Source organism: Anabrus simplex, chromosome 4 (genome assembly GCF_040414725.1).
Source record: "Anabrus simplex isolate iqAnaSimp1 chromosome 4, ASM4041472v1, whole genome shotgun sequence".
Classification (NCBI taxonomy): Eukaryota; Metazoa; Arthropoda; class Insecta; order Orthoptera; family Tettigoniidae; genus Anabrus; species Anabrus simplex.
Genome location: NC_090268.1, coordinates 214410967 through 214435170, shown reverse-complemented (window position 1 = coordinate 214435170; position 24204 = coordinate 214410967). Strand labels below are relative to the sequence as shown.

At 39.7% G+C, this 24204-nt stretch overlaps 2 protein-coding genes across 3 annotated transcripts in view; one reads left to right on the top strand and one right to left on the bottom strand.

The window, feature by feature from the left end:
* The window catches only part of rt (Protein O-mannosyltransferase rt), a 120698-nt gene extending 111600 nt beyond the window's left edge, over positions 1-9098 (bottom strand). The window contains exon 1 of the mRNA XM_067146380.2: positions 8660-9098. Coding sequence (XP_067002481.2) covers positions 8660-8821 — 162 coding nt within the window. The 5' untranslated portion in view covers positions 8822-9098. The remainder of the gene's footprint in view (positions 1-8659) is intronic.
* Positions 9099-9467: 369 nt separating this feature from the next.
* Positions 9468-24204, top strand: part of LOC136872577 (ATPase WRNIP1) — a 135170-nt gene continuing 120433 nt past the window's right edge. For both annotated transcript variants that reach the window (XR_010859956.2, XM_067146379.2), the window contains exons 1-4: positions 9468-9692; positions 9776-9958; positions 10266-10463; positions 15279-15514. Coding sequence is in view for 1 of the 2 variants with exons in the window: in XM_067146379.2 (XP_067002480.2) it covers positions 9468-9692; positions 9776-9958; positions 10266-10463; positions 15279-15514 (842 nt within the window). In the remaining variant the exon portion in view is untranslated. The remainder of the gene's footprint in view (positions 9693-9775; positions 9959-10265; positions 10464-15278; positions 15515-24204) is intronic.

Sequence of the window (24204 nt, the reverse complement as noted above, 5' to 3'; positions counted from 1 at the left end):
ACTGCTGAAACTGAGCCAGACTGCTATGCCACTGTTATTGTTATTGTTCCAACACCACTGTGCTGCGAGGACGAACGGATGCCATACATTCAATATGAGATTTCACAGCCTTAAAAATGTGAAACCACAATCAAACTGAACATTTTTCTACTCCATACCTGGTATGCTTAACCTGAGACAGGGCGCGTAGAACGTTCGAATGTCAGAGGTCGCTCACTGAATTTTCCTCCATGATAATGAAAAAGACAAATTGGCCTTCACTTATGATATATTTGTGTCACAATTGATATTTCTTTATAGCTGGAGTATTACATTAACATAAATAAATACTCATAGGCATCAAAAGTCTGCATTAAACCGATGTTTTCGTACCTTTTTCAAAAATTAAACCTATAATTGTTAAAATTTATTCTAACAGCAACAGAATTTTAATGAAGGTATGCATACATTACAGAAGTAGCAAGACATAATTAAAACACTAAGAAAACACAATAATTGCATAACTAATCACATAATTACACTGGCAGTTTTCCACAAATTTCTTGAATACTTCTGGGACTGGCGCATGTTTATCAAGCGATTTTCGTTCCTCTGATATTTATATCATCAAATCTAAGAGCTTGCAGTAAGTAGGCCTACTTGAAATGCTTGAGAGCCATACAATTTTGAAAGAATTTCACACCAGTGCCATCTAATGCTGAAAGATCTTCCAAATTTTGAGGGGAAGCTTTCAGAAATCCTGACAAATACAAAAGACCAAAGACGGCTTGAATTTCTGCAGTAGTTATGTTCACAGCGTCTCTTTCCCAATAGTAATTACTTTGATTTTTCTCTTTCCATATGTTTGTAAAGTTGATTATGTCACTCACCATATCATCAGTGAAAAACATTTTCCACAGTCTAGTGGAGTGCAAGCTTCAACAGCTCGTCTCTGCAATTGAGGTAAATAGGTTCGTATTTTATTGCGAATAAGAGTCCTAACATTTTTAGGTCGTGTGTGAACATTCCTGAGTGTTGTCCCATCTCTTCCAGTAAACTCGTGTACACGGGTTAGTTGATTGCATTTACTTCCTTGTCTAGTTCACCTAGTTCCTGTAATTCATAAACAGAAATTTTGGAATAGGAGACGTCATCCAACACACTGGCAGCATCATCAATATCATTTACTCCATTAATTTGCGTCTCTTCAGCGAATAACTGTCTTTGAAATGAACCTTCCTTATTTGCATTTAGCATTTCCTGCTGCTCCTCACGTTCCATCACTGTCTAACAGTCTCTGAATTCTTTTGTTTTCTTCTTCTGTGTCAACATAGAATGTCAGAAAGTATTTGACTACTGAAATATTTTACAGACTGAGCATAAATGTTTGCATAATATCCGTAAGATAAGAAATCGCACACTGATGAAAACTCCAGATCGCTGTGAAACGCGCGGGGCCGCACGCGGACGAATGCTCCGTGCGTTCATGGCAAGACGCTCACACTGACGATGTGATTGTTGCCAAGCTAAATCTTCCTCCTCTACTAGATAACAGTTTGAGGAAAAGGTATTGAGAGGAACAGCCCATAAGCACAATCCTATGACATTACACATTTATAATTATTTTGAGCCCGGATGTAAACTATGTATGCGACCTCTCACGGGTTAAAAAAAAATTAAATGTAAAGTTGGCCATCCATGCTGTCAGATGTTTCAAGAGTAGGATGCCTATGGCAAAAGTGAAGTGGATTGCTTTTTCCAGCAAATCCTTGTATTATTAAAAGATTCAAGTTCTACTAGCATACTTTCAGGTCTTCCAAAGTTCCACAAACCTATTATCAGTGTCACTAATTCTCTAACCTACACCCAGCTACATTTAAATAAGCCACCTATAATTTGGCTTTACTACAGTAATGACTGGCTCACCATCATAATGTAAAAACAACAACTGCATCGTCAACCAGGACACAATCCACTCAAAATGATCAGACTTTCACCACTGAATTCTTGTCTTATCATGACCCCTAGTGGTCTCGTTATTATATATGAATCTTAGAAGGAGCTACAAATTTGCTTGCCTGCATCTCTTAATTGATCAATGTACATGCATGCCCCGTATGAACTACATAATAATTGTAATTATTAAAAAATAGCCAAATAATGAACTTGTGACATCCATTTGTTTTTAAAATCAATTTTGTGGGGTATTATGACAAAATGATAGGCCTAACATTTTGATTATTGCAATGGCTATTGTAGACAATAATACAGCATATAATCATACCAGGTTATTTTGCCTGTATAGCATTTTCACCCACAAGATTTATTTTTAAAAGTACTGCAAAATACCGAACTGAAAAGGGTAACGACACTTGCTGGTGTTACTAGGTTCTGAAATTCTTACAAGCCTAATTACTCCAATAATGTAATTAATTCTGTGTTATGGAAGAAAGAAAGTAGAACTGGCTGAGTTAGCAAAGAGGATGCATCTGGATGTGCTAGGAGTAAGTGATATTCGGGTAAGGGGGGATAACGAGGAAGAGATAGGAGATTATAAAGTGTACTTGACGGGTGTTAAAAAAGGAAGGGCAGAGTATGGGGTAAGACTTTATCAGGAATACTACGAGGATTGGGGCAAAAGTCATGGCAACTATTTCTTTTCTTGTAGATATGCGAACGGATTACAAACGTATATGTGTCATGTGGAAGTTCTGCAGGCATAGTGCGTATGCAGAACAACAGATGGCTCTGTGATAGGTGGTAGTAGCGCAGCGAGGGCTGTGAAATCAGTCAGTTTGTGAGTGTCGTTCAAGATGGAAGTAACCTGTGTTGGGCAGCGCGCTTACATCAAAATAGCCATTCTCCGAGGGAGAAATGCGATGGAATGTCACAGTGAATTAGTGGAAGCCCTTGGGAATAATGCCCTACCATACCGTACAGTACCACGGTGGGTAGGAAAGTTTCAACAAGGACATGTGTCAACCAGTGATGAACAACGTTCCGGACGACCTGTCAGTGTGCGGACCGGTGTGGCACGCGCCGTCATCGAGCAGCTCCTGGATGAAGACAGACGATGGACGCTACTGGAGTTCGAGAGGGCAAGTGGCATCGAGAAACGCACCGTCCACAGGATATTGCATAATGAGCTGCAACTGCGTAAAATCGCATCGCGGTGGGTACGCATGCACTGACGGAAGTTCAAAGGTGGGTGCGCTATGCAATATGCTCCGATCACCTTGCACGCTGGCAACAGGACGGCGATCAATTCTTGTCACGAATAATCGCCATCGATGGATTTTGGACCAGAGCATACGAACCAGAACTGAAACGTCAGTCCGCGGAGTGGCGACATGCTGGATCACCAAGGAGGCAGAAGGTCCGTCAGAATCCTTCCCCAGTCAAATTGATGGTGATCGTCGCGTATGACGTCAGGGGTGTCACTGTTTGCCACTTTGTTCCACATGGCAGAACAGTGACCGCACAGTACTACAGGGACTTCCTGGTGCAACAGGTACGACGTGGCATTCGGGAGAAACGTCCGGATCTTGTGGACAGTGCAATAATCCTGCACGACAATGCACATTAAGTAGAGTGTAGGGCAGCTACTGCGACGTTGGGTATGGAAAGAATAGGAGCACCCACCGTACTCTCCCGACATTTCGCCCTGTGACTTTGATCTCATTCGAAAGATTAAGGAACCACTACAGAGTAGGTGGTTTGCAACACGAGAGGACATTGCTAATGTTGTGCACCAACAGGTGACCTGATTCACACGTGGTGCGGCAAATGCTGAGGCAGATGGTATTCAGTGCCTCCCACATCATTGGCAGCGTATGGTGTTAGTAGTAGGGGACTACTTTGAGGGTCTTTAGGCCCAGGTTTGTCATGTCAACTTTATGTGTATCGTGTTGTCATTCTTTTGCACCGGGAAGGCCATAATGCCCTGTATACTACCATAATAAAGTACTGTGTTACAATATTTCAGTGCTATTCATTGTCCACACATGTAGTTAACACCTTGCCCTTTCGTCTGTATATGTCACATTTTCCAACTGGACTGGTATCTTCAAGAAGAAAAATAGTTGCCATGACTTTTGCCCCAACCCTCGTATTGCACTCAACATAGTTTTGTTAGGCACGTAAACGAGCGAATGATGTGGGTAGATTTGGCAGTTGGGAGTAATTAGGACGAGAACTGTCTCAGTGTATTCACCATGTGAGGAAGCAGATGAGGATGAAGTTGACAAGTTTTATGAAGCATTGAGTAACATCACAGTCAAGGTCAACAGCAAGGATAGGATAGTGTTAATGGGCGATTTCGATGCAAGAGTTTGAAATAGAAAAGGATACGAAAGGGTGATTGGTAAATGTGGGGAAGATACGGAAGCTAATGGGAATGTTAACCGTTTGTTGGACTTCTGTGCTACTATGGGTTTATCAGTTACGAATACAGTCTTTAAAGCATAAGGCCATTCACCGCTACACACGACCGACCGACCAACCAACCACTACTGATCTGCATTTAGGGCAGTTGCCCAGGTAGCAGCATTCCCTATCTGTTGTTTTCCTAGCCTTTTCTTATGTAATTGCAAAGAAACTCACCTTCCTATAAACGAATATTTGCCCCAATTTGTCTCTTGAATTCCAACATTATCTTCATATTGTGATCTTTTCTACTTTTAAAGACACCTCTCAAATTTATTCGTCTACTGATGTCATTCCATGCCATCTCTCCACTGACAGCTTGGAAATGACCACTTATAATACCAATATAGTGTCTGCTCTATGGCTAAATGGTTAGCATGCTGGCCTCTGGCCACAGGGGTCCCGGATTCGATTCCCGGCAGGGTCGGGAATTTTAACCTTAATTGGGTAATTTCGCTGGCATGGGGGCTGGGTGTATGTGGGTAATTTTGCTGGCATGGGGGCTGGGTGTATGTATCGTCTTCATCATCATTTCATCCTCATCACGACGCGCAGGTCGCCTACCGGAGTCAAATCGAAAGACCTGCACCTGGCGAGCTGAACATGCCCTCGGACTCTCCTGGCACTAAAAGCCATACGCCATTTCATTTCATTTACCAATATAGTTGGTCCGTAACTGGACATTATAAATTTTCCGAGGTTCCCTATGGGAATCAACATCTATAACATACCACTTAGTCGAGCAGCTCGTCTCCTTTCTCCCAAGTCTTCCCGCCCAAACTCTGCAACATTTTTGTACCAGTAACGCTACTCTTTTGTCAGAAATCACCTAGAACAAATCAAGCTGCTTTACTTTGGACTGTTTCTTCTTTATTGTCAGATAATCCTGGTGAGGGTCCCCTATACACTGGAACCATACTCTAGTTGGGGTCTTACAATCAACTACAACCCCTAAATACCCTCATAACCATGTGCAGAGATCTGTACCATTTATTTACAATCATATTTAAATGATCACCCCAATGAAGATCTTTCCTTATATTAAGACCTAGGTACTTACAATGATCCCCAAAAGGAACCTTCACCCCATTAACGCAGTAATTAAAACTGAGAGGACTTTTCCTATTTGTGAAACTCACAACCTGACTTTTAACCCCATTTATCATCATACCAATGTCTACTGTACTTCTCACAACATGCATTGTTTTTCTTGTTTTAATCGGCTGATGATGACCTGGACTAGGGTCGAAACCGGTACCACTTCTACTTATTATTAAATAACAATGTAATCACTGCATTTCTTATTCTTTTGTATTGAATAGGTTGAACCTCTTTATTTATTATTTCAATTTTAACTGTTATCTTATAACATTATCAAGGTCATTTTGCAGTTGCTCACAATCTTGTAACTAATTTATTACTCTGTACAGAACAACATCATCTGCAAAAAGTATTATCTCTGATTCCACTTCTTTGCTGCTTCTTGATGATGCTTATTGTTTTAAGGGGCCTAACATCGCAGGTCATCGGCCCCTAATCCAATTCCTTACAAATTTCATTGATATATATAAGAAAACATAAAGGTCCAATAATACTGCCTTGAGGAATTCACCTCTTAATTATTACAGGGACAGATAAAGCTTCGTCTACTCTAATTCACAGAGTTCTATTTTCTAGAAACATAAACACCCATTCAGTCACTCTTTTGTCAAGTCCAATTGCACTCATTTTTGCCAGTAGTCTTCCATGATCCACCCAATCAAATGTCTTAGATAGGTACCAGATCCATAATAGACTATATCTTAACCGACTTTGAATTCAGGAAGTTTGTTAGGAATGTACAGGTGTTTCAGGGATTTTTCAATGATACAGACCACTATCTGATCTTTAGTGAACTAAGCATCTCTAGGGCTAGGGTAGAGAAAGCGAAATCTGTCTGCAAACGAATAAGGGTAGAAAATCTCCAGGATGAGGAAATTAGACAGAAGTACATGGATATGATTATTGAGAAGTTTCGAACAGTGGATACTAAGCAGGTTCAGGATATAGAAAGAGAATGGGTGGCATACAGGGATGCTGTAGTAGAAAAAGCAAGGGAATGCCTAGGAATGACCGTGTGTAACGACGATAAAAAGCGTACATCTTGGTGGAGTGATGAAGTGAGAGCAGCTTGTAAACGTGAAAAAAAAAAAAAAAAAAAGCTTATCAGAAATGCCTCCAAACAAGAGCCAATGCAGACAGGGAATCATACATAGATGAAAGAAACAAAACAAAACAAACAGTTGTTGAATCCAAAAAGAAGTCATGGGAAGATTTTGGTATTAACCTGGAAAGGCTAGGTCAAGCAGCAGGGAAACCTTTCTGGACAGTAATAAAGAATCTTAGGAAGGGAGTGAAAAAGGAAATGAAGAACGTTTTGGGTGATTCGGGTGAACTCATAATAGATCCCAGGTAATCACTGGACAGGTGGAGGGAATATTTTGAAAATCTCAACATAAAAGGAAATCTTCCTAGTGGTGTTGCAAACATTGGGGCTCATTGGGAGGAAGGAAGTGATGTTGGTAACAATATGCTTGAGGAAGTGGAAAGAATGGTAAAAATAACTCTATTGTCATAAAGTAGCAGGAATAGATGAAATTAGACCTGAAATGGCAAAGTATAGTGGGAAAGCAGATGGCTTCAAAGATTAGTAAGATTAGCATGGAGTGTTGGTAAGGTACCTTCAGATTGGACAAAAGCAGTAATTGCACCTATCAATAAGCAAGGGAACAGGAAGGATGCAACAACTATCAGAGTATCTCACTGATTAGTATACCAGGCAAAGTATTCACTGGCATCTTGGAAGAGAGGGTGCGATCAGTGGTTTAGAGGAAGGTGGACGAAAACCAGTGTGGTTTCAGATCACAGAGAAGCTGTCAGGATCAGATTTTAAGTATGTGCCAGCTAACTGAAAAAGGTTACGAGAGGAATAAACAGTTGTGTTTATGTTCCGTAGATCTAGCGAAAGCATACGACAAGGTACCGAGGGAAAAGATGTTCGCCATACTGGGGGACTATGGAATTAAGGGTAGATTATTAAAATCAATCAAAGACATTTATGTTGAAAACTGGGCTGCAGTGAGAACTGATGGTAGAATGAGTTCATTGTTCAGGGTACTTACAGCATTAGACAAGGCTGTAATCTTTCACCTTTGATGTTTGTTGTTTACATGGATCATCTGCTGAAAGGTATAAAGTGGCAGGGGGGGATTCAGTTAGGTGGAAATGTAGTAAGCAGTCTGGCCTATGCTGATGACTTCGTCTTAATGGCAGATTACGCCAAAAGCCTGGAGCTTGAATATAGGTGCAATGAATATGGTATGAAAATTAGCCTCTTGAAGACTAAATTGATGTCAGTAGGTAAGAAATTCAACAGAAATGAATGTCAGATTGGTGATACAAAGCTGGAACAGGTAGATAATTTTAATATTTAGCTTGTGTGTTCTCCCAGGATGGTACCGAGGCAAGTGAGATGGAATCAAGGTGTAGCAAAGCTAATGCAGTGAGCTCATAGTTGCGATCAACAGTGTTCTGTAAGAAGGAAGTCAGCTCCCGGAAGAAACTATCTTTACTTCGGTCTGTTTTCAGACCAACTTTGCTTTACAGGAGCGAAAGCTGGGTGGACTCAGGATATCTCATTCATAAGTTAGAAGTAACAGACATGAAGGTAGCGAGAATGATTGCTGGTACAAACAGGCGAGAACAATGGCAGGAGGGTACTCGGAACTAGGAGATAAAGGCTAAGTTAGGAATGAACTTGATGGATGAAGCTGTACACATAAACCAACTTCGATGGTGGGGTCATGGGAGATGAATCGAGGACGACAGGTTACCTAGGAGAATAATGGACTCTGTTATGGAAGGTAAGAGGAGCTACCAAGACGACAATGGTTAGACTCAGTTTCTAACGATTTAAAGATAAGAGGTAAGCCTATAGAACTAAATGAGGCCACAGCACTAGTTGCAAATCGAGGATTGTGGCGACGTTTAGTAAATTCACAGAGGCTTGCGGAATGAACGCTGAAAGGCATAACGGTTCATAATGATAATGTTGGTATATATGTTGTATTAATAGATATTAACTAAGAAAACTTCTCAATTAATTTACAGCTTGTTGCAGTATTCTAAATTGCCGATACGGAGGTTTTAATTAAATTTCTTACACAGATGCAGTAAGAGGAAAGAAGCATTTTTGCACACAAAACTTGCACATTACCTCATCCCTTTCCGAAGAAACTGGAGAACTGTGTAGGTTGGAAATATTCTCTATTCGCTCCTTCAAAGACTCCACCCCCTTCGGCAGTTTTTCTAATAATCCTTCTTCTTGTAATGTACCAGGTCGCGTACGATTCTTGATGTTTTTCTTCGCCGTCTTCATTATTGTTGTACTTATACCTTTAATAAGTTATTTAAATAACGATGTAATTAAGAGCTGATCCGTTTATGTTCTTCTTGCGTATAACCCACACACAACATATTTTCCAATTAGGTCAATGGCATGCTGTAAATATAACGGTACTTCTACTTCACGGTACTGACAGGTTGAACTTGAAAAATAATCGAAAGGCTAAAGGAATATTAAAATGGATACAAGTTAACAAGCAAAAAAACAACTATGTAATAAAATCAACTTTATACATTTTATTCAATGTGAATTAATCTGTTCTAATAGAAAACTACATTGCATCACATCAAAAGGTTAGGTTTACTAAATGTTTACTGTACAAATGAAATGACAAATGAAGAATCCTTCAGGTGAATAGCCATTGTCATAACCAATATTGCAAAAATAAATACGGTAGTTTTGAGTTGGTTGAGGAATAGAATTAAACAATCTGCTTTTTAATTAATGAAGGTTTCTCAATTATCTCACTTAAAACATGATGAATACTCTTCATGAGCAGTATCTAGTGAATATTTATTTCAATTCATGAAATCGTAAGGAAGAAACTCATTTCCAACACAGGTGGGTTGTGATGGCACTGCTGTGACATACGCCGGTGACAGACGTCATTTACAGCAGCATGAGTGCGCGCCAAGAAGAATTGGTTTCTTGTCCCATTTGTTGCAAGAATTTTGCTGTTAGTGAAATACAGCAGCATGCCAATAAGTGTCTGTTTCTAAATTCGAATGATGAAGATTCAGTCTCTGTTAAAAGAATGGGAAGTCATTCGCAAAGTCCACCCATGAAACGTGTTAAGGATAGTGCTCCCACTACCTCCGACTTTCATAACGAAGATAACAAAGCTGCAAGTGTCATATCAAACTTTGTCAAGCTCAAGGCACTACTTTGTTCTGGAAATTACTTAATATTTGTTTTTTTATTTTTCAGCTGGATTATGTAGCTTCTATGAGGAACAACTCTATGCCCCTGGCAGAGCAGATGCGACCGACAGATTTATCCGATTTTGTTGGACAAGAGCATGTACTTGGCCAAAATATGGTTTTACGATCGGTACTAGAAAAAAGTGACATTCCCAGTATGATCTTGTGGGGCCCACCAGGATGTGGAAAGGCACAGTACTTGACCTATTTAATGATTTAAATATATGTAGATGTAGGCTATCTGTGTAGATGTGACCAACATTCTGAACTGTTGATTTTATTGATCTAACTATACAAGTCCATAATCCGATCAGCTTTCAGATAACATTTATATTGTAGAAATCATTTGTTTAAGCATCTTTTAACTACATGCAATTTTTCATTATTTTCATGCTGATACCATTTGTAGAAGTATCCCATTTAAACACTCATTTGTATTTTGTCCTCTTAATATTGCTCATCTAACAAAGTTATCATTAATTGTCTCATTCCTGCAGACTACTATTGCACATATTATTGCCCACAAGTGCAAGAGCAACAGTAGGCTGATTAGATTTCAGAAACTCTCAGCTACCATGGCGGGAGTGAATGATGTCAAGGAGGTTGTCAAAGTAGCAAGGAATGAGCTGGTGTCTTACAAGCGACGTACTATACTCTTTATGGATGAAATTCATCGATTTAATAAGTTACAACAGGTAAGTGTCAAAGAACACTTTGTTGACGTAGTTGTTGTTATAAGAACATTGATCTTATATGGTTTTCTCTCTCACTGTCTCCTCGCTCCACTGTTCTGCTCTTGGTGTGCTGGTGGCCGATAGTTTTTTGCAGCTGCCAATGTAACAAATGTATAGTAGACTGGAGAGCACTAGTGATGGGGTTAGATAGGAGTTTGGTTAGATCGTGCAGCGATTTTAATACATATTACTGCTAGTTTCAGGGAAGATTACTACACACATCCTGGCTAGTGACGAACACGTCAGGGGTTCACAACATACAGCCTCTTGAAGAACGTGTGCCCCTGCTCCATGGCATTGCTGTCAGTGTTAGAAGTTCTGGCAGTGATGGTAAAGTTTGCTAGTTGGCCATGTCACTATCTGTTACCTGATGTATCTGGAAACACTTGCATGGCCTCCATGCTTTCCGGACCTAAACCCACTAGACTTTTATTTGTGGGTGAATTTGAGAGCTCTTGTGTATTGAACCCCAGTATAAGATGCAGAGAGTCTTCATGCCTATATTTGTAGAAGGCTGCAAAATCATACCCAATACTCCAACTATACATCAGCACATCTGGGATTGAAGGAGACGGCAGGGTCCATATAACTTTTTTCCCCCCCTACATGTGAGGAATGTTTTCTGAAAGTTTGGCCTACCTATTGTTGAAAATACTCAGCCTGTTTCCAGTCATTCGTCCGGGTCGGGAATGGAATGAATGAAGCACCCATCTAGCAGCCCCTTGTACCAGCTGCCGAAGCCTGTCGTACTCCTCTGGGGCAATGATCGACTGACAAATGAAATGAAATAATATTGGAGAGTGTTCCTGGAATGAAAGATGACAGGGAAAACTGGAGTAGCCAGAGAAAAACCTGTTCCGCCTCTGCTTTGTCCAGCATAAAATTTCACATGGAGTGACTGGGATTTCACCACGGAACCAAGTGGTGAGAGGCTGGCGTGCTGCTGCTTGAGCCATGGAGGCTCTTTTTACCACCTATTGTTACACCCTGTATATTGTATTTCAACAGACTGGAAGTTATGTTGGAAATGTTGGGAGGAATTATGCCAGAGTTGTCTGAAATGGTATGGCCACGTCATGCGTAGCAAGAAGCGGTCGGTGGCCAAGACAGTCGTATGCCTGAATCTCGATTGAGCCAGGCCTTGCAGACAGCAAATGTAGCTAGAGTGCATTAAAAATTATACAAAGCTCTTCAGCATTTCCTAATGAAGTCCTGGATCGCTGGAAATGAAAAGCAACAGACAAGAGGGTGGACCTTGCATCAGTGAAGCGCTTATAAAATGATACGATATTTATGCCTGCATTTAATTAAAGTTCTGTCTGTTTCTTTTCACAGAAATTGTTACAAAAACTTCATGCTAGCAGATCTGCCAGTAAATAGGAACCGCAAGCAACAATAAGATTCCCAACACTTGGCATAGACTAGTGTGGGCCAAATTTTCAGCACCTTGGTGTCTCCAAAATTATCATATATTTAACAATAGAACGCCTGGGGTTTAAAACCTTCCTATAATGACCTATGGGAGTCATTTAGACTCCATGGTTGATTTTAAGTCAGTTGATATTATATGAATGCGATTATTTGCTTTGTCTGTTTTATATGATGTTTTCGGAACATGGAAATCATTGGACTCAATATCCAAGTCAATTGTTGTAACAATTACAGAAAAATTGGAAGAAATAGTGCAAACAATAAAATAATGAAAAACAATTTTATTGAATAGGCTTTTGGGCTTATGCCGTGTCAAGAAAATAAGGTGAAATTCTTTGTTTCGCAGAGAACTGTGCTCTGTGTCATAAGAAGAAAATCTCAACTGTCCATGAGAAAGGCTTCTTAAACAATGACTTTTTCAAATTTAGACATTATAATAGAAGTGGAAGTGGTATGTTCATTCTTCACCAGATGGGAATCAACATCTATACCATCTGATGGCCAAGCAGGCATCAATTTTTGGAGCGAGACAAGGTCTCTCATAGGGCATTGGCACTGCCGGTGGCTACAATTAGCTTATGCAGTAGCCTCCACAGTATGCGCTAGCCATGCGTCTTGGTGGGTGTGCTAGGTACCAACTGACGAGCCCAGCCTAGCACACGGGGGCGAAACGCTGGCAACCAGGAATGAGTTAGCTGGAAAATTTATAATCCTTTGGCAAGTGTCGTGAGAATGCCTTGTTTTTGTGCTGGATGGTGATGAGAATCTGCATGAAGATAGCGATTTGTGTGGGTAGGCTTACGATAGACAGTATGTCCTAAAGAGCAGTCCGGTTTCATTCTTACTAGAACATCCAAGAAAGGAAGGCATCCATCTGACTCCATCTCCATAGCGAATTTAATTGAAGTATGTTGCTGATTTGGGTGGTTTAGAAATAGACCTTCTGTCCAGACCACAAATGCATCAACAGCATACTTCCACCATATCAGAGGTTTGACGGACGCCGAAGCAATAGCCTCCTCCTCAGAATGCTCCATAAAGAAATTAGCCACTAAGGACTTCCCATAGCCACTCTGTCTGTCTGTTCATAAAAAGAAATAGCTGGAAGTCATGTAGTGGTAAAGTAGCTTGGTAATGTCCTCAGGAAACAGGTGTTCAATGAGAGACATGACTGAGTCAATCGGCCTTTTAGTGAACAAGGACTCCTCATTGAAACTCACCAACAGTGTATTAGGTTGAAGGGTTATGGTTGACAGCTTGTTGATGAAATACCGAGAGTTCCTGATGTGTGATTCAGTACATCCTATGTGTGGCTGAAGCAATTTGCTTAGGTGTTTAGCCAGAGCATACGTAGGAGAACCTATCGCGCTAACAATAGGTCAGAGGGGAACATTTTTTTTTATGGATCTTAGGCAGTCCATATAATCTAGGTGGCACTGCATCCCCCGGAGGCAGATGTTTAGCCTCCTCTTTTGGAATTGAATATTGCCTTAAGAGCTTCACGGTGTTGGACACACGAGTGGTGGGGTCACGTGAGCTCAGTCGGTAAACAGACTCTGACAATATAGCCAAGATCTTATTCTTATACTCGTCAGTGTCCATAACCACTGTTACATTACCCTTATCAGCTGAGAGAATGGTCAGTTCAGAATCATTACGAAGTTCCTTCAGAGCTCTCTTTTTTTTTTTTTTTTTTTTTTGCTAGTTGTTTTACGTCGCACCGACACAAATAGGTCTTACGGTGGTGATGGGACAGGAAAGGGCTAGGAGTGGGAAGGAAGCGGCCGTGGCCTTAATTAAGGTACAGCCCCAGCATTTGCCTGGTGTGAAAATGGGAAACCATGGAAAACCATTTTCAGGGCTGCCGACAGTGGGGTTCGAACCTACTATCTCCCGAATACTGGATACTGACCGCACTTAATTGTTTTTCTGTCGTATGTAGCAGTGCCTTTGAAAATATCTTATATGTCTCTGGTAGTAGCAATATTCCCCCGTAATTATTAACATCTGTCTCATCTCCTTTCTTGTGAAGTGGGTGTATCAACGCTGATGTCCATCTATCTGGCAGCTTCTCCTCTTACCAAATCTTAGGATTCTTGTCAATTCAACAATTGCTCTATCATCGGCATATTTCCAAAGGTCCGCAATAATCCCATCTTCTCCAGGTGCTTTATTGCTCTTCAAGGTCTTGATAATGCTCCTGACTTCTTCCACAGTTGGACATTGCCAGTCCGTATTTGGTTCTTTGTAGTCAAATTTCTTGGGTGGTGGTTCACAATTAACAAGTTTTACAAAATGGTCTGCTTGGATCCAACTGTTCTCCATATAATTTACCTTCTTGGTTTCTGAAGTTCAGATTTGGTGGATGATATCTACTCAAGGTACATGTGAATTTAGCTAGTATTATTATATATAACCTAAAACGAAAAAACAAGTTTCCTATTGCTGAAAGAATAACCAAAATTAGTTAAATGTTACAAACTCACCAATTGTTTCTTTATATAAGCAGTATAGATTTTTAGATCCAAAAATTTTATAGAAAAGTCTTGCTCGTGAACAGATGAAATTTTCTTCTGAAGACGCGGATCAAAGTTCTCTGTGAAACTTAAAGAATTTCACCTTGTTTTTTGACAAGCCCAAAAGCTTATCAGCATGTCTAGATTACTCCTGCTGAAAATGACTTAGTTGGTCATTGCACTCATTTTCACTTACTAGTTAGCTGATTTCCTTGTTTTACTGAGCGAGTGGCTATGCAGTTAGGGTCACCTAGCTGTCAGCGTGCATTTGAGCGATAGTGGGTTCGAACCCCTTTGTTGGCAGCTATGAAGATGGTTTCTCGTAGCTTCACAATTTCACTCTGGGAAAATGCTGGGTTGCACATTAATTAAGGCCACATTCGCTTCATCCCAGTTCTAACCCTTTCTCATCCCATCATCACTATAAGACATGTGTAAGAGAGATGTGAGACAAATAGCAAAAAAGGAAAAAGAAAAAAGTTTAATTGAGAATGAACTTTGTTTTTTGTATGCTAATATCCTTGTTGTTTTAGATTATCATGTCTACAAATACAGGACATGAAAGCATCAATCTAAAGAGTGATTTTAGTTTAATGATATGTTAGTTTAATTTCCTTGTTTTAAATTAGAATGATCTTTGTTTAGTGATTAGTGTACTAATTTATTTGTTTTAAATTAGAATGATCTTTGTTTTGGTATGCCAATTTCTTTGTTGTCTTAGACAAGAATGATCTTTTACAATTAAATGTTAGTATGTTGATTTCCTTGTTGTTTTAGATGTTAATATTAGTTCTTCAGTATAATAAAGGAATAATGTTTTCCTTCACAGGATATTTTTCTTCCTCATGTAGAGAGTGGTAACATCATATTAATTGGAGCTACAACAGAAAATCCTTCATTTAGTCTCAATTCAGCTCTCCTAAGCCGTTGTCGAGTGATTGTCCTCGAGAAATTGCAGAAAGAAAATCTAATCACAATCCTTGAACGCGCTCTGAAGCAGATTAGAGCAGAAATTATTTCAAGTCATCACCCTAAAGTAAAAGAGGAAAACAGCAAATCTTCTCGGTATGTTACACAACACTTAGGAATTTTTATTTCACAATCTTGGCAGTAGTTATTTGCCAATCAAATATTTAATTAAAATATAGGATTTTTATCCACCTTATTCGATACACAATGTTGTTAACTCTATAATTAATACAAGAATACTTTAAAGCATAGACATGTTTCGATCCTTTCGATCATCGCCAGTACATAAAAATGTTATAAAACAATTAAAACATAGACATTTGTGTGAAAAGTTTCTTTTAAGAGTTATGTCCTCTCATTGGGAACTTATTTTGTGGAAAAGTTATTGTGTATTATTCAAAATTATTGTGTATATTGTTATAAAGTTCTTCGTTTTTGTAGAGATATAATAGATAATAATTATGGTTCATGGTGTGGGTTACTGTAGTCACGTACTAGTTCGTGAACCATGGGCAACGGCTGAGTGGCCTAGTAAGCAGTCCTGAGAGTCGGGATACCAGTTGCTACGGAATGGGAGTGGGCGTCTCGGACATATTCTTCTGAGTCGTGGCCTTCCTTGTACTCATGTGGCTAGGGCTATACAATCCATCGTGGTCCCTAACCTGTTAGAAAAGAGATCCTCACTTGGACTATGTGTAAGTAGGGTAGCATCCTGCTTCTTGAATTTACCAAGCTCAGAACATTTTAAGCGAGCCTCGGACTTATGGGAGTAACGGAGTCCCACTCCCATTTGACAGGCGAGGACTCCTTGGAAACAACTTGGTGAACAAAATTGAATTTGATGCAGAACTTTCAATATTAATGGGGCTTATGGAAGAAAGATAGTAGAACTGGCTGAGTCAGCAAAGAGGATGCATCTGGATGTGCTAGGAGTAAGTGATATTCAGGTAAGGGGAGATAAAGAGGAAGAGAGAGATCATAAAGTGTACTTGACGGGTGTTAAAAAGGGAAGGGCAGAGTCTGGGGTAGGGCTCTTCATCAGAAATACTATGGTGGCACGCAACGTAGTTTCTGTTAGGCACGTAAACGAGCGAATGATGTGGGTAGATTTGTCAGTTGGAGGAATTAGGACGAGAATTGTCTCTGTATTCACCATGTGAGGGTGCAGTTGAGGATCAAATTGACAAGTTTTATGATGCATTGAGGGACATGGTAGTTAGGGTCAACAGCAAGGATGGGATAGTGATAATGGGCGATTTCAGTGCGAGAGTTAGAAATAGAAGTGAAGGATATGAGAAAGGGTGATAGGTAAATGTGGGGAAGATATGAAAGCTAATGGGAATGGGAAGCATTTGCTGGACTTTTTTGCTAGTATGGGTTTAGCAGTTACGAATACATTCTTCAAGCATAAGGCTATTCACTGCTACACATGGTAGGGTAGGGATAAGAGATCCATGATAGACTATAACTTAACCGACTTCGAATTCAGGAAATCTGTTTGGAATGTACAGGTTTTTCGGGGATTTTTCGATGAAACAGACCACTATCTGATCTGTAATGAACTAAGTATCTCTAGGCTTAGGATAGAGAAAGTGAAATCTGTCTGTAAACAAATAAGGGTAGAAAATCTCCAGGATGAGGAAATTAGACAGAGGTACATGGGTATAATTAGTAGGAAGTTCTGAACAGTGGACAGTAAGCAGGTTCAGGATTTAGAAAGAGAATGGGTGGCATATAGGGATGCTGTAATAGCAACAGCAAGGGAATGCCTAGGAACGGCTGTGTGCACAGATGGGAAAAAGTGTACATCTTGGTGGAATGATGAAGTGAGAGCAGCTTGCAAACGTAAAAAGAAGGCTTATCAGAATTGGCTTCAAACAAGTGCTGAAGCAGACAGGGAATTGTACATAGATGAAAGAAACAGAGCGAAACAAATAATTGTTGAATCCAAAAAGAAGTCGTTGGAAGGTTTTGGTAATAACCTGGAAAGGCTTGGCCAAGCAGCAGGGAATCCTCTCTGGACAGTAATAAAGAATCTTAGGAAGGGAGGGAAAAAGGAAATGAACAGTGTTTTGGGTAATTCAGGTGAATTCAATGGATCCCAGGGAATCACTGGACAGCTGGAGGGAATATTTCGAAAATCTTTTCAACTTAAACGGAAATCTTCATGGTGGTGTCGCAAACATTGGAACTCATGGGGAGGAAGAATATTATGTTGGTGAAATTGCGCTTCGGGAAGTGGAAAGGATGGTAAATAAACTCCATTGCCATAAAGCAGCAGGAATATATTAAATTAGACCCGAAATGGTGAAGTATAATGGGAAGGCAGGGATGGAATGGCTTCATAGAATAATAAAATTAGTATGGAGTGTTAGTAATTTACCTTCAGATTGGAGGAAAGCAGTAACTGCACTTATCTATAAACAAGGGAACAGGAAGGATTGCAACAACTATCGAGGTATCTCATTGATTATTATACCAGGCTAAGTATTCACTGGCATCTTGAAAGGAAGCTTGTGATCAGTGATTGAGAAGAAGTTGGATGAAAACCAGTGTGATTTCAGACCACAGAGGGGCTGTCAGAATCAGATTTTCAGTATGTGCCAGGTAATGAAAAATGCTACGAGAGAAATAGGCAGTTGTGTTTGTTTCGTAGATCTAGAGAAAGCATATGACTGGGTACCGAGGGGGAAAAAATGTTTACCATACTGGGAGACTATGGGATTAATGGTAGATTATTAAAATCAATCAAAGGCATTTATGTTGACAATTAGACTGCAGTGAGAATTGATGGTAGAATGAGTTCTTGGTTCAAGGTACTAACAGGGGTCACACAAGGCTGTAATCTTTCACCTTTGTTGATCGTAGTTTACGGATCATCTGCTGAAAGGTTTAAAGTGACAGGGAGGGATTCAGTTAGGTGGAAATAAAAACAGTCTGGCCTATGCTGATGAGTTGGACTTAATGGCAGATTGTGCCAAAAACCTGCATTCTAATATCTTGCAACTTGAAAATGGGTGCAGTGAGTATGGTATGAAAATTAGCCTTTTGAAGACTAAATCGATGTCAATAAGTAAGAAATTCAACAGAATTGAATGTCAGATTGGTGAAACAAAGCTGAAACAGGTAGATAATTTCAATTATTTTGGGATGTGTGTTCGCCCAAGATCATAATAACAAATATGAAGTATTGAAGCTTCCACCTAATCAATACATATATTTATATATTATTGTTCTACAGGACCGGTTTCGACCTTGTGAAGGTCATCTTCAGCTGACAATCATAACATACAATTAAAACATCACAATAAGAATGTCACATGATATGGGTAAAAACATTGTCATTACAAATGTTCTAGTTTAAATAATTGTCTACATTAACTGATATAATAATTAAAACTTAACATACTATATGTACATGAATGATGTATGTTAAAATACAATTTTTTAAAATTATAAAGGTGTCACATAGTATGGATAAAAACGTTATCAATTTGCAAATGTTTTCCATCTTATCGGTATGGAAGTTAAAACTTTGCAATAATATTATGTGCGCAGGTGATATATGTTGAATGTACAGTATTCTTGGATTGTGAAGTGTCCACTGTTCCACATTAAAACTTATGACTAGATGAATAAAACATTTTGAAGTACAGGTTAATTCTTGCGGCGTGTTATATATGCGACTATGCTATGATATATGATCAGCCATGTTCGTCTGCTGGTGGAATAATAGTATGAGTTTCTTGAGATAATATGAACACTTATGTTGAAATCAGGTAGTTGTCCGGTGTTTAGTGCGGGACTTCGTCGATATATACACAAAGCATATAGTTTATGTTAAGACTGAATTGACCATAAAATTTGATAGAATACGGTATATAAATGTAGATATATTGTTGTTTTAGCGACGTGCTTCCCTTCGTCATTTGATTTTGTCAAATGTCAATATGTATTACTTGATTTCAACATATCTTGTGTTTTTTGGTTAGCGTGAAAGCTTCTTTCTTCACTTTGTGTTGTAGCACGTATTTTTATATCTGTAAGTAGAAATAAAGTGTAAGAAATGTTGTGTCTGCCAAGTTTGTTTTGAAGTTGGAATGGGCGTGCGTGTACTTACTGTAGATGTTGACACTTGATGAGTGCTATTCAGCAGTACGTCGAGCACTGTTCCATGTTTGTCTGAAGATGCTGCTTGTGGCTGCGGAGGGGAAGTTCAGAGGGGTAAAAGGAGCGGCTGTTGAGGAGGTAGGACCGGAGCGGGGGGCGTCTTCTGGCGGTTCTTTTATATGTATTGGGTCTTGTTTTTTGATTCTTTTTAGGTAATTGTTTTTTAGGAAAGGGATGACTGCATTGAAAAGAATGTTAACTTTGTCCGTAATTTCATTTAAATTGGAGTTTGGATTGGCGTATTGATCTAGGTTGATATAGAATTCTTCCATTATATTGAGTAAGGACTATTGGAGTTAGTGCGCCGACGAAGAATACACCCATGGTATCCCCTGCCTGTTGCAAGAGGCAACTAAACCATGAGACTATTTGTAATTAGTACCATCACACAGGGAACACCATGGGTCGCTTTTACTTGCACGTAGTACCACTATGTTAAATACATAGTAGGTTGGTGATTAGTAACAAGTGTGTGAATCTGGGTGGTTTTTACCACTACCTGTGATTAGTACACAAGAACCTAGTTTATCCGGATTAAGTGGGACCGGAACTGATCCGTATTATCGAAAATCTGGATAATCTGGAAAAAAGTAAAAAACAAATACAGTATATGTTATATAATCTATTAATATAAGTTGTACAGTAGTAATACGGTTTTTTAATTGTACAAACAAGTATAAGAACACTTTTCTTTCATTTATGACTCTAGTGTTTTTGGATCTCGAAAAAGCATTTGATAGTGTTCTAAGGAAGACTATATGGGAATGTTTAAGAAAGAAGAATGTACCCAAAGGGCTTATCCAGAAAGTTAAAATGCTTTACGAAGACTGCTGCAGTTGCGTACAGGTAGGAAACGGTAATTCTGATTGGTTCCAAACCACTAAAGGAGTGCAACAAGGCAGTACCCTTTCACCATTACTTTTTATCACTGTCATGGATGAAGTCATGAAAGAAATTAAGCAGAAGAACAATATGGACATCAATGCATTTGCATTTGCAGATGATGTAGTAATTTGGGGAAATACAGAGAAGGAAGTCCAAGAGAGGCTGAACACCTGGAATGAACATTTGAAAGCACACGGATTAACAATAAATAAATCGAAAACTGTTACTATGTCTGTCAACAGGCAGAAGAAGAAAGGAAAAATAATGCTGGAAGGTACACAGCTGGAAACAGTAGACCAATATAAATATCTTGGGTGCATCATTTCAAGTGATAACAGAATACAGCATGAGATTAACAACCGCATTCAAAAATCAGCTCAGTTTTACCATCAAGTTCGGAACCACCTCTGGAACGAACAAGTTCCCTTAAGATCAAAGCAGATTCTATTCCAATCATACCTCACCCCCATAATAACATATGGCCTAGAAACCTGCACAACAACCCAACAAGTGGACAGCAAACTACAAGCCGCAGAAATGAAGTTCCTACGAACTATGGTACAGAAGACAAAAAGGGACAGGGTAAGGAATGAAAGAATAAGGGAGCAAGCTGGTGTGTACCCATCCCTGAATGAAAAAGTGACAAGGGCCCGTTTGAAATGGTTTGGCCATGTCAAACGAATGGACGATGGAAGGACAGCAAAACAATGGCTACACACAGTCGTGGCCGGAAAACGACCGGTAGAAAGACCTAGGAAGAGGTGGCTGGACCAAGTGAAAGAGGACATAGGAACAAGAGGAATCAGCTGGGATGTCGTCTTGAGAGAAGAGTGGTACATGGACAGACAGAAGTGGAGAGTGCTCGTAAACCACACCTGGGCAATTGGAGTGGAAAACTGATGATGATGATGACTGTTTTATGCACTAAAATAATGTGTGAGTTTTTTCTGTTTTACGTTTGTATAGCGTTTGCACTCAGCGCAATCACGAAGATTTTTTACTAGCATCAGTTCTGCCGGTGTGGTTTCAGTCTGGGATTCTAAATAGGCCATCAGTTTGTCCAGCTACATTGTTGTCTCTCCATGAGTCATTGTTTCTTCTGATGGAGTGCCGGTTTCAATTTCAAATTCACCATCACTCTCGTTATTACCTGCCAAGGAACAAAAGGCAATAATTTCTTCATCTGTCATTATGCCGTAGCCTGAAATAAAGTCCGTTATCAACCAGTCATTTACGTCACTCTCATCTATGTCCGACCATCCTGGAGTGCATGAAAATGTGCCAAGGAACTCGGAAGAGTCCACAACTTCACAAATCTGGGTGGTAGATGCACAGACAGTAGGCCATAGATGTTTCCAAGACTTATTGTCATTTCACTAACTTGGTCCCATGCAGATGCGGTCATATAAATAATGTCTTTCAAATTTATTGATTTCAGTACCGAAATTACACCATATTCCCCCTCTTCTTCAGTCAGTTTGCTGAGCAAGCTGCCTCCTGTATAACCGCTTGATATTTTCCAATATACCCTGGTCCATTGGTTCCAACAGAGCTGTTACATTAGGTGGCAGAAATTTCATTCTACCACCACTGACCAACTCTTCTACTCCCAGATGTGACGGCGCATTGTCAGTGAACAAAATGGCCTTCAGTGGCAAACCTTGTTTCGTTTAAACCTTGTTACTTTAGGCTCGAAGTCTTCTTGGAACCAGTTTTGGAAAGTTCCACTATCCATCCATGCATTTTTTTGGGGATTTGTAACAAACTGGTAAGGCAGATCGATTCACATTTTTAAGAGCATGTGGAGAGGAAATTTATGACCTCCAGATGCATTGGCGCATGCCATAATTGTAATTCGATCTTTACCTCTTTTATAACCCCTTACCACTGCTTGCGACGAAATTGTTTAATAACCGAAGCATTGAAAGGGAAGATACAAGGGAAACTGAAGAGAGGAACGAAGAGGTATCAGTTAGTGGACAGTGTAAAGGTGAATAGAAGCTATTGAAAGACAAAAAGAATGGCTGAAGACAGATCAGCGTGGAGAATTCATGCGAAGACCTGCCAATAGGCAGACAACCAGTGGTGGTGGTGGTGATGATAACCCTATGCAGACTCATCTAATTTAGACGCTAGCGTCTTATTTGGTAGCATGCAGAAAAACAGCCCAGTTTCATCGGTGTTGTATATCTGATGTGGCGTTAAGTTATCGGAGCAGATAATGTCCTGAAATTCCTTTATGAAACTGTCAGCAGTGACTTTATCCCCTGAAAAACTTTCACCAACCACTGAAAGCTGGCGTATACCATGACGAGCTTTCCACCTTTCCAACCAACCCTGACTAGCTGTGAAGTTAGGATCTCCATTTGCTAGCTTGCTGTTTAAACTTAAGCGCCTTTTCTTATAAAATCGGCCCTGAAATCGGAACACCTTGCTCTCTTTTTTTCATTAAACTACATGAATAATGAATCATCTGAAGATTCATTTCTATCCTTCTTTACTGTGGCACGATTCTCTAAACTATCTTTCGTCATCATTTTAAAGCAGAAGTCTTCAATTTCTTTTCGGTTTTTCTTCCAGTCACACATAATTGAAGTCCCTAAGCCACAGTCAACAGCAATATTTTTCAAAAGTTCCCTTTGTCCAGCCTGTTTAGTGCTTCTAACTTCTTGTCCATGGAAACAACCACTTTCTTCCAGTTTGAAGCCATTTCATACTCACTCAAACAATATAATACTGCACAGGAAATTACTGTAACTGTACAATGTGGTTTTAACCTTCAGCCACTGATGTGGTCTCTCACAGACTACTGGATATGATGACTCATTCCCGTCCTCTTTCAGCGTCTTAAGCAGTCGCACACAGTGGGTCATTATTGAGCAATGATGTGAACCTAAGATAACGTCTGCAGTAGTAGATGAGTGTTGTAGACTCCATGTCAGCAGGACTGTGATTAAAAAAGTGATTGGTGAAGTGACTAAACAATTTTTACCAAGCGGCATAGCTCTGCATGCTGAGGTACGTCAGTAATGCGTTTGCATTCAAAAGAACATGTTTTGAATCCCACCTTGGCCATCCTGGGAATGGTTTTCCTCGGTTTCCTATTCTCATTTTCAGGCGAATGCCAGGGCGCTACCTTTGATAGACCGTGGCCGAAATTCTGTGTTACATGTGCGCATTACATTACCTGTGAGTAGTACCATAATGTGTGTAATACATTGAGTCTACACTACTTTTGATTAGTACCGCAACATGACAAAAACCATGGTTCTACTTTCCTAGCGATAAATACCATTTTGAGGGGCTGATGACCTGGATTTTGGACCCTTATAGACTACAAGCATCCTTGATTCAGGATTGTGCTTTGGAAGCAAGCAGTCCTTTGGTCAGTAATACTATTGCTTAACGCTATTGTCTGGGAATGTGGGGCATTGCGGGTGGGATCCACTGGTTGTTTTAAATTCATATCCATCCATTCATTCTTCGTCATCGCGTTTTGAATTCTGCTCAGTGGATAATTTTGAACTTTTAAATTGTCATTATATTTCGTCTCATTTCATATCATTAGGGGCCGATGACTTGGATGTTAGGCCCCTTTGAACAACAAGTATTATCATCATCATTTTCTAAAAGGGGTTATATATCGGTAAGTTATAGTCGTTTACTGGCAACCATCCTGTTTACAATCTAATCTCGAAGTCTAGAGATAGCCCTCTTCAAAGTAATATTAC